Source organism: Bicyclus anynana, chromosome 21 (assembly GCF_947172395.1).
Source record: "Bicyclus anynana chromosome 21, ilBicAnyn1.1, whole genome shotgun sequence".
NCBI classification, from domain to species: Eukaryota; Metazoa; Arthropoda; class Insecta; order Lepidoptera; family Nymphalidae; genus Bicyclus; species Bicyclus anynana.
Window position 1 is genome coordinate 5,008,622 of NC_069103.1, and position 16,035 is coordinate 5,024,656.

The 16,035-nt window shown below is 36.1% G+C and overlaps 2 protein-coding genes across 5 annotated transcripts in view; one reads left to right on the forward strand and one right to left on the reverse strand.

Moving 5' to 3' along the window:
- Positions 1-15,581, reverse strand: part of LOC112047485 (synaptosomal-associated protein 25) — a 39,299-nt gene extending 23,718 nt beyond the window's left edge. Inside the window, exon 1 of one of the 4 annotated variants that reach the window (XR_008251925.1) lies at positions 15,201-15,577. The gene's annotated coding sequence lies outside the window, so the exon portion shown is untranslated. Of the gene's footprint in view, positions 1-15,200 lie in introns of all 4 variants that reach the window. The other 3 variants (XR_008251924.1, XM_024084614.2, XM_024084613.2) reach the window with 3 other exon arrangements.
- On the forward strand, positions 321-1,674 carry LOC112047486 (uncharacterized). The gene is made up of 2 exons (XM_024084617.2): positions 321-590; positions 1,214-1,674. The coding sequence occupies exons 1-2, from the start codon at positions 416-418 to the stop codon at positions 1,642-1,644; spliced, it is 606 nt and encodes a 201-aa protein (XP_023940385.1). The 5' UTR covers positions 321-415; the 3' UTR covers positions 1,645-1,674.
- Positions 15,582-16,035: the final 454 nt, after the last annotated feature.

Sequence of the window (16,035 nt, forward strand, 5' to 3'; positions counted from 1 at the left end):
AAGTAACGGAAAAATTACCCCTAGACCTTTGTCTTAAATTGTTATCAATAGATATTTAATTGGCAAAGACAAGTGCAAATGTCCTACAGCTCAAAGTAGAAATCCTGTAAATATTTAAACGTCTAACGACTATAAATAAATCTCCGACTCGGAAATAGCTCAACTCAACAGCATATCGGAAAACAACTGCGCAACTCGCGACGTTGCCGCTCCGTGCATACGCGACTGGTAGGTCAACCGTCGGTACCGCGCCATTTCGTAGCGTCGCATTGTTCTGTCTCGCTCGCACTTGTGATATCGCCCGGTCGAGCTACCATCGCGGCGCAGTCTCTTTCAGTATTCCAATTTCGAAACTCAATAGCGGACGCCATTGCTTATCTGTTGTATTGAGTATTGACATTTTTACGTCAAAGTAATGGCTAAATCATTGAATATTGACACGGCTCTGTTTATAAACGAAGTACAAAAGAGACCAGCGATATGGGACACGGCTGCCGATCATGGCAAGGATGTGAAGAAACAGGCTTGGGCGGAGATCAATGATGTGTTAGGAGAGGAAAACATGTCACAGGCCGATAAACATCTCCTAGGTTGGTAATATTTCATGATTATTCTCATAGTTACATTTCCATTTCGGTATTTAAAACTGCCGCTGGATGCGGGCCGCTCGAGATTCGAGAACGTTGTTAGGAAGTCTATGCAAGAGGCCTATGTCCAGCAGTAGACGACCATGATGTGGGAATTACCTTCGCTTTTAATTATTAATTTTCTACAATAAACCATAACTTCTTTGATATCTGTGTATATGTAAGGTTGGCAAGTAGCCCTGCTAAGCATTTATTTATCATCATCATCATCATCATCATCATCATCATCATTATCATCATCATCATCATCATCATTATCATCCCATATTCGGCTCACTGCTGAGCACGAGTCTCCTCTCAGAATAGGTCAATAGTCCACCACGCTGGCCCAATGCGGATTGAGAGACTTCACACACGCAGATAATGAAGAAAATTCTCTGGTATGCAGGTTTCCTCACGATATTTTTCCTTCACCGTTTGAGAAACGTGATATTTAATTTCTTAAAATGCACACAACTGAAAAGTTGGAGGTGCATACCGCGGACCGGATTCAAAACCTACGCCCTCCGGAATCGAAGGCGAAGGTCATATCCACTATCATGGCTCAAATTATTGTTAATTTCCAGCATGGAGACTACAACAGCGATGGAAGAATCTCAGAACGTGTTTTGCGAGGGAGCTCAAACGCCAAAGGCACTACGGCGCAGGCACTGGGCGAAAGACTGAATATGTTTACTACAAAAATTTACAATTCCTCACAAACGTAATGAACATTGCCGAGCAGCCAAGCGAGCCAGAATTGGACACAGAATACGTTTATTTGATGGATAATGACAGCGTTACACAGGATGATAGTTTGCCACCGGACAATGACACACGTAAAGGCAGACACAAACGCAAGGCATATGAATACGAAGAACCCTTCAGTGATGAAGACGAGGATGAGGACCATCTGTTTTTATTATCCTTACACAAAACATTGAAGAGAATTCCGAGAAACAAAAAGATGGCTGTGAAAATAAAAATGCTGTCTATCTTAAATGAAACACTATCATAATATTGTAATAATAAAAAATATGTTCAATGCTATTTTTTTTTTTTAATTTTACGTACCAGAGGTTCCCAACCTATAACCATTTGCGCCTCCATAAAGTTTACGCTAAAGTACTACGCCCCACTCAACTACAATGGACAGAACAACAAACGATGAAAACTTTAATGGACTTTATTAATCGTGTACAACATATAATAATAACCATTAGTGAACACATGGGCCTGCAGTTTATTAACAAATTTATCATTTCATGTTGGTCAGTGCACAGTATAGATCATTTTCGACATGAAGTATATTTCTTTGCTTCGTTTTTATAACAACAGCGTCAAAAACCCCGTTTACAAAATCGAAAACGGTAAAAGAATACGCAGTGCTTCCTTGCCGACGACAGGATAAATGGCATTATATTTTATCTAAAATTTAAAAGTCAAAAGCGCGCGAAATTATGATTTTTTTAAGCCTCTCGTTGTGTGTGTGTTGTCGCTTTAGTACACCCTACGCCCCCAAGTGGGGCGCGCCCCACTGGTTGGGAACCCATGTTCTATACTATTCGTATCCCAAGATATCAAAGTGATAATTAAAATTCGTTCAATGGATACTGTACATTACAACTACTAAGACTATTGTAGATAGCTACAAACATCCACCATTTTTATGAATTTACAAACAAAAATGTTTCTGTAAAGAAACGTCCCGCGGCTCCACCCGCGTAGTTCCCGTTCCTGTGAGAATGTGGGGATAAATATTACAAAGAAATAAAGTTTGTGCTGTTGTAGAACAGAATAGAATATATTTTTAGTTGTACTACCACCACTACAAACCCTCGTTATTTGTAAGTGTCATAGTGGTTATAGGCTATATCGCCGTATTCTCTAAACGAACGAGACCTACGCGGGTGAAACCACGTGGTGGCTAATAATAGTAGTCGATTCGCAAATCTCGCAAAATCATGGACTCTTTCGGGATAAAAAGTAGCCTGTGTTGATCCAGGGTTTTATGTATCTTCATTTTAACTTTTATCAAAATTGGTTCAGTAGTTGCGGCGTTAAAGAGTTATGTTAAACAAACATCCATCCATCGTTTATATTATTACTAGCGAACGCCCGCGACTTCGTCCGCGTGGATTTCAGTTTTTCACAAATCCCGCGGGAACCATGGATTTTTCCCGGATGAAAAGTAGCCTATGTGTTAATCCAGAGTAAAATCTATCTCCATTCCAAATTACAGCCAAATCGCTTCAGGACCCGCAGCGTAAAGGAAGAAAACTTACTAACTTAACTTGAAAGTGCAGGTTTACTTTGAAAGAACTTTAATTTCCATAATATTACCAGTCCATTCAAAAGCTTCCCTTTACTGTGAAGAAAAACGTTTTCAATTTAAAATCTTCTTCGCGTTCACGACTGTTTACTGAAAAGATTAAATTCAATATTGCAGTGTATTCTCTTTTCCGCATTTTTAATCTTGCACAGTTGACAGTGAGCATTGAACTTGGTAAACACAAATGAAACGGTGGTGGGTCCGACCTTGGGCACGGGACAAAGGAAAGGGGTCTACCTCTCGACTTGCGTCATATTCCACTCGACTAGTTACAATTTGCGGCCGCTCATCATTGTTTATTGAAACCTTACGTTACTTAATACGTAGATACGTTATTTATGTCATTTTGTAGAATTAATTACTGAAATATATTTACTATCTTCCATTGTTAACTGGCATTAAGCGGTGGTGGGTCCGACCTTGGGCGCGGTACAAAGGAAAGGGGCCTACCTCTCGACTTGCGTCATATTCCACTCGACTAGTTACAATTTGCGGCCGCTCATCATTGTTTATTGAAACCTTACGTTACTTAATACGTAGATACGTTATTTATGTCATTTTGTAGAATTAATTACTGAAATATATTTACTATCTTCCATTGTTAACTGGCATTAAGCGGTGGTGGGTCCGACCTTGGGCGCGGTACAAAGGAAAGGGGCCTACCTCTCGACTTGCGTCATATTCCACTCGACTAGTTACAATTTGCGGCCGCTCATCATTGTTTATTGAAACCTTACGTTACTTAATACGTAGATACGTTATTTATGTCATTTTGTAGAATTAATTACTGAAATATATTTACTATCTTCCATTGTTAACTGGCATTAAGCGGTGGTGGGTCCGACCTTGGGCGCGGTACAAAGGAAAGGGGCCTACCTCTCGACTTGCGTCATATTCCACTCGACTAGTTACAATTTGCGGCCGCTCATCATTGTTTATTGAAACCTTACGTTACTTAATACGTAGATACGTTATTTATGTCATTTTGTAGAATTAATTACTGAAATATATTTACTATCTTCCATTGTTAACTGGCATTAAGCGGTGGTGGGTCCGACCTTGGGCGCGGTACAAAGGAAAGGGGCCTACCTCTCGACTTGCGTCATATTCCACTCGACTAGTTACAATTTGCGGCCGCTCATCATTATTTATTGAAACCTTACGTAACTTAATACGTAGTGCTATACGTTATTTATGTAATTTTATACAATTAACTAGCTGACGCCGCGCGGTTTCACCCGCGTGGTTCCCGTTCCCGTAGGAATACGGGTATATTGTGTAACCTATAGCCTTCCTCGATAAATGGGCTATCTAACACTGAAACAATTTTACAAATCGGACCAGTAGTTCCTGATATTAGCGCGTTCAATCAAACAAACTCTTCAGCTTTATAATATTAGTATAGATTACTGAAATATATTTACTATTTTCCGTTGTTTTCTAGTATTAAGCGGTGGTGGGTCCGACCTTGGGCGCGGGACAAAGGAAAGGGGCCTACCTCTCGACTTGCGTCATATTCCACTCGACTAGTTACAATTTGCGGCCGCTCATCATTATTTATTGAAACCTTACGTAACTTAATCCGTAGATACGTTATTATGTCATTTTATACAATTAATGATTGAAATAAGTTTACTATTTTTAACCCCCGACAAAAAGAATAACCGAATGTTTGCAAATATTGTGCCGTAGCCTACTTAATGGGACCTCAGCGGCGTCACCGGGGGTTCGGGCGAACTCAGAAGCATCGCCTGATGGGGCCCGAAGGCAGAAGCAGAAGAGATGGGTTGAACGACTCTCTAAGGGCGTCTCTGAGACACGGACCTCGGCTTAAAGGGCCGTTCTGAAAGGGTTTATAGGCCTAAGGATCAGTCCGAGCGTCCCCAAAAATTCCGCGTCTGGGTGTCGTCAGATATCGAGGACCTCGTCTTCGCGAGCGAAGACGCTGTGCAGCTTGTGTTTGTGTTGCCTGCAAAGCGTTGTCGATCATTGATGATCAAACAACATATCTATTATGTTATATTGGTCGAGTTTTCGCGGAAAATAGCATATTCATTATTCACTGTAATTAAAATACCAGAAAATAATTCCTAATTCCGAAAATTCAATTAGTTTTATTTTATTTTTAAAGATTATTGATTGCAAATAAAGAAATTACAAAACATTATTTCTCTTTTAAATGGTTTCCAACGTTACGACATAATAACCACGGAACTTTTACAACGGTTTTCCTAGTTAGGTTTTGTGAGGTTAATTTTAAAGATGCTTTTAAGTATCTATTGCTAAAAATGCAAGTAGCATTCATACATCGGCAACGTATATTAAATTAATTTTCCTACCTGATCATCGCATAATTCAGATCAGGAATTTTATTACAAATGGCCTATTAACAACTGTTGTGCAATTCAACGAAACTTGTAAGTTACGGAAAATGTAGGGCATCTAGGGCAAGGTAGGGAAATGCCAAGTAAGATTTGGCAGTTTACAGACTTGGCTGAAGTCCCTAATAGGTCACGAGTAATTCCCTATACGCAAATGACTCGTGCATTACATTTTACGTAATTTTTACAACATAAGTCTTTTTTTATTCAACAATCAGCGTGCAACTGCGATTTTACCTAGTGTTTTTCAGATAGCATGGGAACGGTGACAGTTGTCTTATGACGTTTATAATACTATTATCGTGAATCGCGGCAAACTTTAATAAAATATATACGCATCTGTTATTTAATTGGGAATAAAATAAGTGATAGAAAATATTTACATTGCCATATTGTACATGGGTTGCCTACTTAAATTGGGGCCAGATCGTATTATGTGATTTTTTTTAATTTATAATCTCCTCTATCTATATTTTAATATTTAATCTCCTTCCCTCATTAAAAAAAAATGTACACTAGTTCTTAGAATACACCCAAAAGAATTGGAAGTAAAGTGCCTGCTTTCACACTGCAACTGTGGTGTTGTCAGATACTCGTATAAACAGTTAAATAATGTTATTTATACACCGTCATCAGTTATTTAGTCGTCTAATATGTCAAATGAAAACTTATTTTAGGCTTAATTTAACTGAATTAGGTTGCCTTTGATTTAGTTTATAGTTTTCTAGATATTGTATGAAAAATGTGTTGGGCTGCGATTGGCCGTGAACATTCCATTTATTTTTCATCACTAATGAATAACAGATGAGGGTATTTATTATTAATGCCGGATCTTAGACTATTATAATAACATGGCAGTGTAAGGTTTATTCATCCCTTATGTGAAGTAACGAAAAGCTTTTTTCTTTCTATGTCACGTCTATAGCTTGTAACTCGATCTACACACGTTTGCATTTAACTGCGCAGTTTTAACTGTACAGTGTTATCTAATCAAAATTTCAAAAATAAAGTCATCAGCCAAAAATTGTACAATTAAAACCGACGGACACTATACTTGTACGATTTAACTGACCAGTTAGACATTTTTGTTAAAAACTGCGCAGTTAAAACCTACGTCTTTAGCACGACGTTGATCTCCAAAATCTAAGGCAGTTTAGCAATTAAGTAAAAAATTCTTAAAATGATTTCATTGAAATCGTCATTTATACAACTTTTGTCTTCAAGCTTTAGGACATTCATAGACGTGACCTAATTTCCCAATGTTGTGACCTAATTTTCCAATGCTACCTAACCCAGGCGAATTCGTCTGTCAGACTTTTCGTCGAAGTTGCTCCTACCTTGTAAAATAGCAATATATGTATACCTTTATTATTGAACAAACTTCGATAATAATAATATTATCGATATCGGATGACTTTGGTGTTATCCATGTTCATCTTTAGGCCCACTTGTCTAGAATAATAGTTAAGGTCACTCAACATTTCCAAGGTCCAACAAATCACGTTTCCGCCAATACGGCAATGTCATCTGCGATCAAATCGTGCGATCGCTGGAAATTGCACGATATTTCTTCACAGAAATTGAAAACAAAATATAAAAGCTTTGAAATCGAAAGTAGTTGTGGATAAATTCGAAAACACGTTGAATTATAACTGCTGTAAACCTCCGCAAGCATGCAATGCCGTGCCGACCTGACCTTTGAATATTAATGTTAAATGCGAGATTGCGAATACAACTACGGGAGTATAAGCTGATTTTAGTTAACAAATTTCTTTGTTAATTTTTTGTTTTGAACATTTTGATTCAGATAATTTTTATCATTTTCTGGTAATGATGTAAATTCTTAAGGTCTGTTGTAGTATTTACTTAAGGTTAACTTTAAAATAGTTACAAATTAACAGAATTGGTATACGTTAATCTATTTAAAACTGTGGCTAATAAATAGGGCATATCTACTCGTTCGTATTTTTTATAATACTGTTATGAAGATACTCTAAATCAAATACATATAAGCTATTTCTTTCAACGCTGCGTATTGTTATATCTTTTGTATTCATAAACCATACAGTATAATTAACGTTTCCTAATCCAGATATTGTTGTCATACATTTTATATTTATTAGCTCCTCGTTACAGACGATGTTACCCGTGTTACAGACGAGCAGTTTTAACAGTCGTATTGTTCAATTAAATCGTACTTAAGTGTGTAGTTTCCGTCAATTTTAATTGTTCAGTTTTTTCTAATGATTTTGATTAAATTTTTGATCAGACAAAACTGTACAGTTACAACTGCATAGTTAAAACTGAGAGTCTGTAGCGCGGGTTACGAATGTCGGTGACTTGACAAAATGTAGGTAATCTATTTTGACATTATTTGAATTATGGCTATAAATAGCGTATGGTATAATCTTGGCATTCAGCGAGACAGGGCGATGGTACGTCGGGGTAAAATCGATAGACGCGCGCACCACCCCCGCGGTTTCCTCCCTTACTCGTGGCTCGCACAAGTTCAACTTGTTTAGTGTTCAAGATAGTTCGTTATGCGCCAACTTGGTCGCTTACTATATAATGATGTAAGATCCGGCATTAGAAACATATACCTCATCTGCTATTTATTAGTAATAAGAAATAAGTAAATGATAGATAATATTCACAATGACACATTGCAAAAGGGTTGCTAAGTTAAATTGAGGCCAGACACATTTTACTTACAAAGTCTAGGAAATCATGAACTTGATCTAAATCAACTTAATAAGAGTAAAACTAAGCCTAAAATAAGCTTTCATTTCACATGTTAGACGCTTAAGTAACTAATGAGGGTATAAATAAAGGATGTAAATTAAATTTACTACCTGTTAATACCTGGCAACCCCACAGTAGCAGTGGTGAAACAGGCAATCTTTACGTTTTCAATTCTGTTGGATACGGTGGTACGATTTTTGTGTACGAATAGGGGAAGTAGATTAGCTAAATTCTATTAAAAATTTAATTAATTTTGATATTATCCCACCGCAATTCAAATAACTATTTGCAATGTGTTAAAGTAAATATTTTCTATCATTTATTTAGTATCCTTAATAAATAACAGATGAGGGTACATATTTTTTATGCCGGATCTCGTACTATAACGTATGGTACGGTCTAGACGTTCCATACTTTCGAGCATTATGTATGGGGGCGTTTGGTTACATGTCATTGGCAATTCTGGCGCGTTGCCAACAACAATTTAGATAACATAGAACTTTCGATCCACTCGTGTTGGCCATTAAGGGGAATATTCTGTATATATAGATTTTTTTCACGTTCCATCTTCATATGATTATTTTTGATACATTGCCCTTGCGTGCTCTTTAAATTGCAGTTAAAAACAACAGTCTCGTTACCACACACATAGTAAAAGATTTCGCGCTTTTCACTATTAGAGTGTGTTATAATTGTGACGAGATTCAATTCGAATTATTCGCTGGATGCAAGTTGCTCAGGACCGTGATGTTTGTTGTTTGGAAGTCCCTACAAAAAACTGGTGGGAGTTTGGGTGGTGGGAGGCTTAAACCGTGGCTAGTTACCACCCTAACGACAAAGACCACCAAGCGATTTAGCGTTCCGGTACGATGTTGCGTAGAAACCGAAAGGAGTGTGGATTTTCATCCTCCTCCTAACAAGTTAGCTCGCTTCCATCTTAGACTGCATCATCACTTACCATCAGGTGAGATTGTAGTCAAGGGCTAACTTGTAAAGAATAAAAAAAAAACCTATGTTTTGCAGTGGGCGTCCATCGGCTGATATGATGGATAATGATATTGGTGACGGATTTCCTGTAATCGCATCCGCGAATCTTGTTGGTTTAGGTAACCATTGGTTATCATTTGGGTAGTTACGTCTGGAAATTCTCGATGTTTAATATAATGGACTGAAAGAATAGCTAACTTTAATGCCACTATTGCGTAAAGTAGACCTTGAAAGTTGGAAAGTATATCTATAAATAGGCCCCTTAAAAATTACCATTCCATACTCGCTTCTGTATGTATTCGCGGTATATTATAAAACGTATTCCCGTGAATGAGCTTTTTGTATTTTAGAAAATAATGTGACGATCTGCCAACAAATCTTTATTTAATCATCATGTGATGTTTCTGAAAACCTCACTGATATAGTGTGTTTTGTTTAAGTCACATAGATTGCGTCATCATCTACATTTCAATAACCTACGTGTTTATAACAATATCAGGTGCAACAATATTTACTCGACGAATACTTCATGATATGAGTTTTACCAAGAGATACAAGGAATTTTCCATCTCAACAGGTATTCCATTTTTATATCACAGCTTTGCTGTTCAGTTGAGATTAGAATCTAAATAAGGTATTTCAGCTTTAGTTGGCTTGCCTAATAAATTATGTGGCAAAGCAAGGAGTGGCTCAACTCGTACATAATATAGTAGAATTGCCGGTTAGCCAATTGAATTTTAAATTTTGTAGGTTTGGATTTGAAATTTAAACATAGAGAATCCTAGGACCGCACACTGCTTCTAAAATGTTTAGTGTGCACAGGCTATTTCTACCGCAATTAGTTTTAAGTTATCGTTTATTAAACAGCAATATTAACTGTTCCCCTTTCCCAACCAAATATGTGTGTACAATGTTACGAGTTAAAAAAGGCACATTATATTATGCAGGAGATTTAAACCCACGTCTTACTAGACACAGGCATAAGTTAGTTATTTCTGCATATCGTCTCCAAAGAGTAAAAAAATCTTTTGTAGGTTTGGGTGTACTCTTCTATAATAAGATCCCCAAGACTGTGATGGACCTGCCAATGCATAGCTTTAAGCAATGTGTTAAAAAACATTTACTTAGTCGAGGGTACTACAACATTGATGAGTTCCTTAATGATAAAGATGCTTGGAGGCCGTTGGATCAGCTTCCACCTTCACACAGGAAGTAAAACTATAAGAAATGTAAACAGTAATTGTTATCAATTGTAAATTATAATACTGTATGACTTTTTCAAAAGAGCAACTGTTGAGTTTCTTGCCGGTATCTTCTCAGCAGAACCTGCCTTCCGAACCGGTGGTAAAATCTTTACAAATAGTCAACTGACGTGTCAAAAGTGCTTGTAAACTGAGCCTACTTGAAATAAATGATTTTTGATTTGATTTGATTTATTTTTTATTATTCTACAAAATACATATTTAAATAAAGCCTAACCATAATGCAACACAAAGCACACTCTGTTTTACTGTGCACTGGTTATTATTACTTATACAATATTAAAAAAAAAGAAAAACAAAAAACATGAGGCTTAGGTTGATGGACTTCGCAGGACATGTTCTTCATGTCCTGCAAAGTTTTGCTTTATGTATGGGCGACGGTTTTCTACTTACCATCAAGTGAGCCATCTGGTTTATCGATTAATACTATAAAAATAGTTTAATTAACGCCTAAGTAAAACAATTCTGAACCTAATATGGACGCGCGGTCTCACAGATCGCTCACCGTTTGAGACTTATGTGTCTAACCCCCAACTACCCGCTACTGTGGCGCTTAGTAGCTTCGTCTTCTGTGATAAGGCGGATTTTGAAAACGTGTTTGCAAAACCGCGGTCAAAGTTTAAGCCGTAATAATAACGCTCCAAAGCATGAAAGTCTGGACCGTACCATACATTATAGTACAAGATCCGGCATAAGAAATATATACCCTCATCTGTTATTTATTGTGGATAATAAATAAATTATAAATATTGCAAATATCCTAGTTGCCTAGTTAAATTGCGGCGGAAAATAAAAAAAAAAAATAGTCTAATAAGTAAATTATCAAACCTTTGACATATTAAGCGCCGTGTTAACTTAAACTGGAAGCAAATTTTTTTGACATTATTACAAACTATACGCGATAAATTACCTAACAGTTAGTAATACATCTGCGTGTTTGAGCGTAATCTTGAAAAGGCCTAGACATGGCACGTTTGGTAGCGTAGCGTGACAGGTAAGGTCACAGCTAAGGCTTAAGACTTTTACTTTCCAACGCTAATCTTCATATTGGTGTGAGGAGTGACATACATTTATTGGCCTACTTTAAAGTCGTACACAAAAATCCATCCTCCTCGATTTTTTTGACCTTCTTTTGAATTGTGCCAAGTTTCAATTGAATTTAACCAGTAGTTTCGGAGAGGATACATTTTTTAAAATGCTTGTTTTTAACTTTCTTGGGTTTTTTAAATAGATCAGTGTGATAATATCATGGTGAAAAAATTGGATTTTTTAATAAAACTGATACAAACTATTTGTTCAGTCCATATACTCGACTACCCACTTTGTTGTATGACAAAAGAATGGACCAACAAACCTCCTAGCAACATGAAGTATCCAATCTGCATGCTTTTCAGAGTCCACTATAATGCGGTTCTCGATTTTTGCATACTCACATCTGCACAGTGCCTGGTCTACTTGCTCTCAGCGCCGGCCCGAAGTAAATTTTAAAATGGAGCGAGATCTAATTATGGCGCTCCTAATAATATGCAGATACCTACACCAAATTATGAGAGTAAAGAAAGAATGAAACGCGAAGATCTCGACCATACTCTGGGGTGACCAATTGAAAATCAGGCGCAGTACCGTCTGTAGCGTCTGGAGCGACTGCTCCGTTCGCCGTAAGGACGGGTCGGCCCTGCTTGTTCTAAACGGATTTGTACAGATTATAAAAACTATTGACACTAGTAATATTAATTTATTAATGCATATTACGTTACCATACTCTGACTCACAGTTTATTTTTCAAAATGATGATTGCAATCTGTATGCAAACCACTATAGGTACGCACAAGTCAATGTTTGGCGTGGGAGACAAAGTAAGCTCGCTATTATTCCGTTAATCTTTTTGCAACGTGTTTACTAATTTACTGATGATTCATCTGTTGCTTAATCTAGAGTTGGGCTAATTCATTAGCGACCGAAATCGCCCGGCAAATTAAAAAAAAGATCTACTAATGTTTATTAAAAAACGTATCTGTGTGAAAACACAATTTGTAGGACATACAACAACCAACTTAACAGCCACAATGTCCTACAAATTGTGTGATACATTATCTCGTACCGACGCTCAGAAATTTTCGTTTCCTGGTAACTCATCATCGAGATGAAGCTACTTACGAAAAATTAACTGGATAGTAGTCAGTTGTAAAAAATTTTCTACTTATCCCTGACTATAAGCCAGCCAGCATCTGCTATTAAACATAATCTAAAAAAATATGAAATCACCAGACCCAAAATAATCTTTTCGGTACCTACGTATTTTTAAAACTCGAGCGGGTCAGATGAGACCCCTTGACCCGCGCCTCGTTGCTCCACTATGACCGCTTCAATCATAAAATGGAGAAAATAGATCACGAGGGAGATAACGTGCTCGTAATTATTCTATTTTCGAGGATTGTGCTAGTGTACTAGGATTTTAACTAGGATATGCACTATAAGTACATATAACCGTTATTTAACAAAATATTGACTTTACGAGGCAGAAGACATAGTTTTTTTGTTACTTTTGTCAAGCAGTCATAGGCGTATTTAGGAGGGGGGGTCCAGATGGGCCGTGCCCACCCTAGAATCGATCTGTGCCCGCCTTAGGGTTCTTGGCTACCGATATGGATTTCTATTATGATACTAATAAGACTTGATGAAGGGGGCCAGGGCCACCCTAGTAAATAATCCTAGATACGCCAAGGCAATCAGTTGGTATCCATGAGATCCATTACAAGTTAGCTGGAAGCTGTGAACATGCTTAAATAACATCTTTGACTGGGCAAATCAAGGCTCATATATATAAGATTAACCGACGCGTAGGTCCCGTTCCCGTGAGAATACGGGGATAAAATTAGCTTATGACACACACAAATAACGTGGTTTTCTAGTGGTGAAAGAATTTTCAAAATCGGTTCAGTAGATCCAGCGATTACCCCCTACATATACCACAGACCTTACCTCTTTATAATATTAGTATATATTGACACTGGTCACTTTTACCATGATATATGCCATCATGAGCCACAGAAAGTAGAATGAGGTGCAAATCCCATATCAGAGGTCAAATGCCTATTCACTGTATGGAGAAAAATCACACATCAAAAAATCAGTTCCACATATGCAATTTATTAAAATGTACTGTAAATGGGAAAATTTGAGATTGACAACAAATTTGAGAACAAACATGGATTGATTATTTAATCCAAACTTTTCATATACATATGACTAAAATCTATCTCGATATAAGGGATCCAGATCAGGAACAGCCTCTATTTTAAACAGAGTCACTACAGAGGATTTACTCCAAGATGCTGAGAATTTTGTAACTATCGGCCGAAGCCTCCCACCAGCTAAATTGAAGGCTATTGCTAAAGCAGATACATTAACTTATTAATGAGTATTACTAAATATGACCTAAATTAAGATAAAAATGGTTAGTTACCATTTTCATATGAGATACAGTCATAATTATGTATATTTAATTCTAAAATGCTTCAAAATAGTACTTCAATAAGTAAAATCACACTTTTTAAATTGTATATAAATTAAGAGTATGCTAATACTAAAGCAATTATGCCCAAAAAATAGGGATACCCTGACACTTCTACAAAATTGCCCTAGATATGCAATCATGATTTTCTGGGGCTACATAAATTAAAAGGGTCATATTTGCAGTGCTGCCACAGATAGTTACATTGCTAAACGCTCCTTAATAAATGGCACGAAGGAATTACACAACACATTGTCGCTACAAGAGATAGTAAGATTTATATGGACATTGAAACAAAATTACAAATATCTTTGTTATTTGTGTGTTTATGTCATAAACTTCATAATGTAAAATGTCACGTTAAATGTAAGGAAGCTAATAATGTATGATTTTTCATCTAAGTAACTACAATAAAAGATTTTTAATTGATTTTGAAATCTTTAAACTTGTTTCTATAATCTATAAATCTTGAAATCTATAATAAAACATCCAGACAATATTTGGTTTTGTATGAAATTGTTCATATTTTAAAATGTCATCTATTAAGTTGAGGTATACAGAACCTTGCCAACCACCAACTTGCATGGAAGCAATGCATTTGAACACAGACTAGACAAGCGAAGCTTCTTTGAAACTTTTACTTGTAATCAAGTCAGGTCTGGCTGTAATCCTTGAGACAGCATATATTGTAAGCATATTTTTCAATCTGGAGTCCCAACTAACAAGTCCTAACTGTGGGTTGGATTTTTTTCAAGTGTTTCATATTTTCCAAGCATTGGGTAAAATGAATAAAACTAACCAGTAAATAAATAAATGAGATAAAAACAGATATCTCTGGAGCCCTGACCATCAGTTGCTTGGGAACTCAAATGTCCTGCAGGTGGAGGGTTGATTTATTTTAAATTTATAATAATGTACGTTTTGTATTTTATTAACATTGTTTAAAAATTAAAATAAGGACAAATAAATGAGAGAGAAAGGTAATTTATTAAATTCACAAAGAAAACAGTGAGTGAGAAAGTGAGTAAATCCACTATTGGAAAGTGTTTGGAATTTTACTGATGGCATATCAAGTATACTCACTAGGACTTTTTGGAAGGAAATTGTATTATAAAAAGTGTAATAAAGCTATTAAAAAAGGAAGGCGTTTTGCAAAATTCCTTTTCCAATGCAAAAATAGTTTATGACGATACATTGCTTAATCAGCTTATGACGTCATTTTATTGGGACCGGTAAAAAATTAATCAATTGTTCTCTACTTAATGAAAAAATAAAGTAAAGGTCAATTTAATCAACAAATTATTGATTACCTACACATAATGTGACAATACAGAGAAAATAATATGTAAAACTTACTTGTAATTTTATGGTAGGCGGTTTACTGGGAGAAAATCCTCTTGAAGTCACTTAGCACTCACACTAAGCACAAAAATATAGCACTAAGGTGCAGTGAAAGGCTTTCTCTGCTAGCCACAAACCCTCGGTAATCGGTATATCGACTCGGTGAGGTTAGCCTACGAAATGCGCAATGTTTTGACTATGCGCATTGAATTTTTCTGTGATTGTCATGCGCGTATAAGTTTCATTAACAAAGAGTCTTGGTAATATATAAACTAAGTTAATGACACCTTTGTATTTGTTTCTTTTATAATTAGTAATTAGCGCAGTTTTTTAGAAATAATAAATAAATAACTGTCAAAAAATATGAAACATTGAATGAATGAATGATGATGACGTAAACTACTACGATACGATCATGAATCAAACGACATTTGAAAGAATTCCTCTGAGGTTGCGGTTTTAGGTTTTAACTTTCATGAGTTTGGTAGTGACATCTATTGCTGAGCTACAAAACTATACTTTTTTTTTAAATAATTCATGTTTTAGAATCTAGTTTTTTTAGTATTTATAGTAGAAAAACAAGTAAAGTTTTATTAAACGCGTCAGTTTAATAAAAACTATTAATAATATGATTGAAACGTTATTAGTTCAATTTAATGCTACAATGTATATTTTTTAGATAAAATAAGAAGAATTCGAAACCGTTTCATAATAAAAAAATATATATATTTGCACTACTCACCAATAGATGGCGGTAAACTAACAATGAATGAAATAAACAGTTTAAAAAATATTTATTTAGCCCTAAAATACCGTCTTTTTATGGTGTTCGAAAGAAAAAAACTAAAAA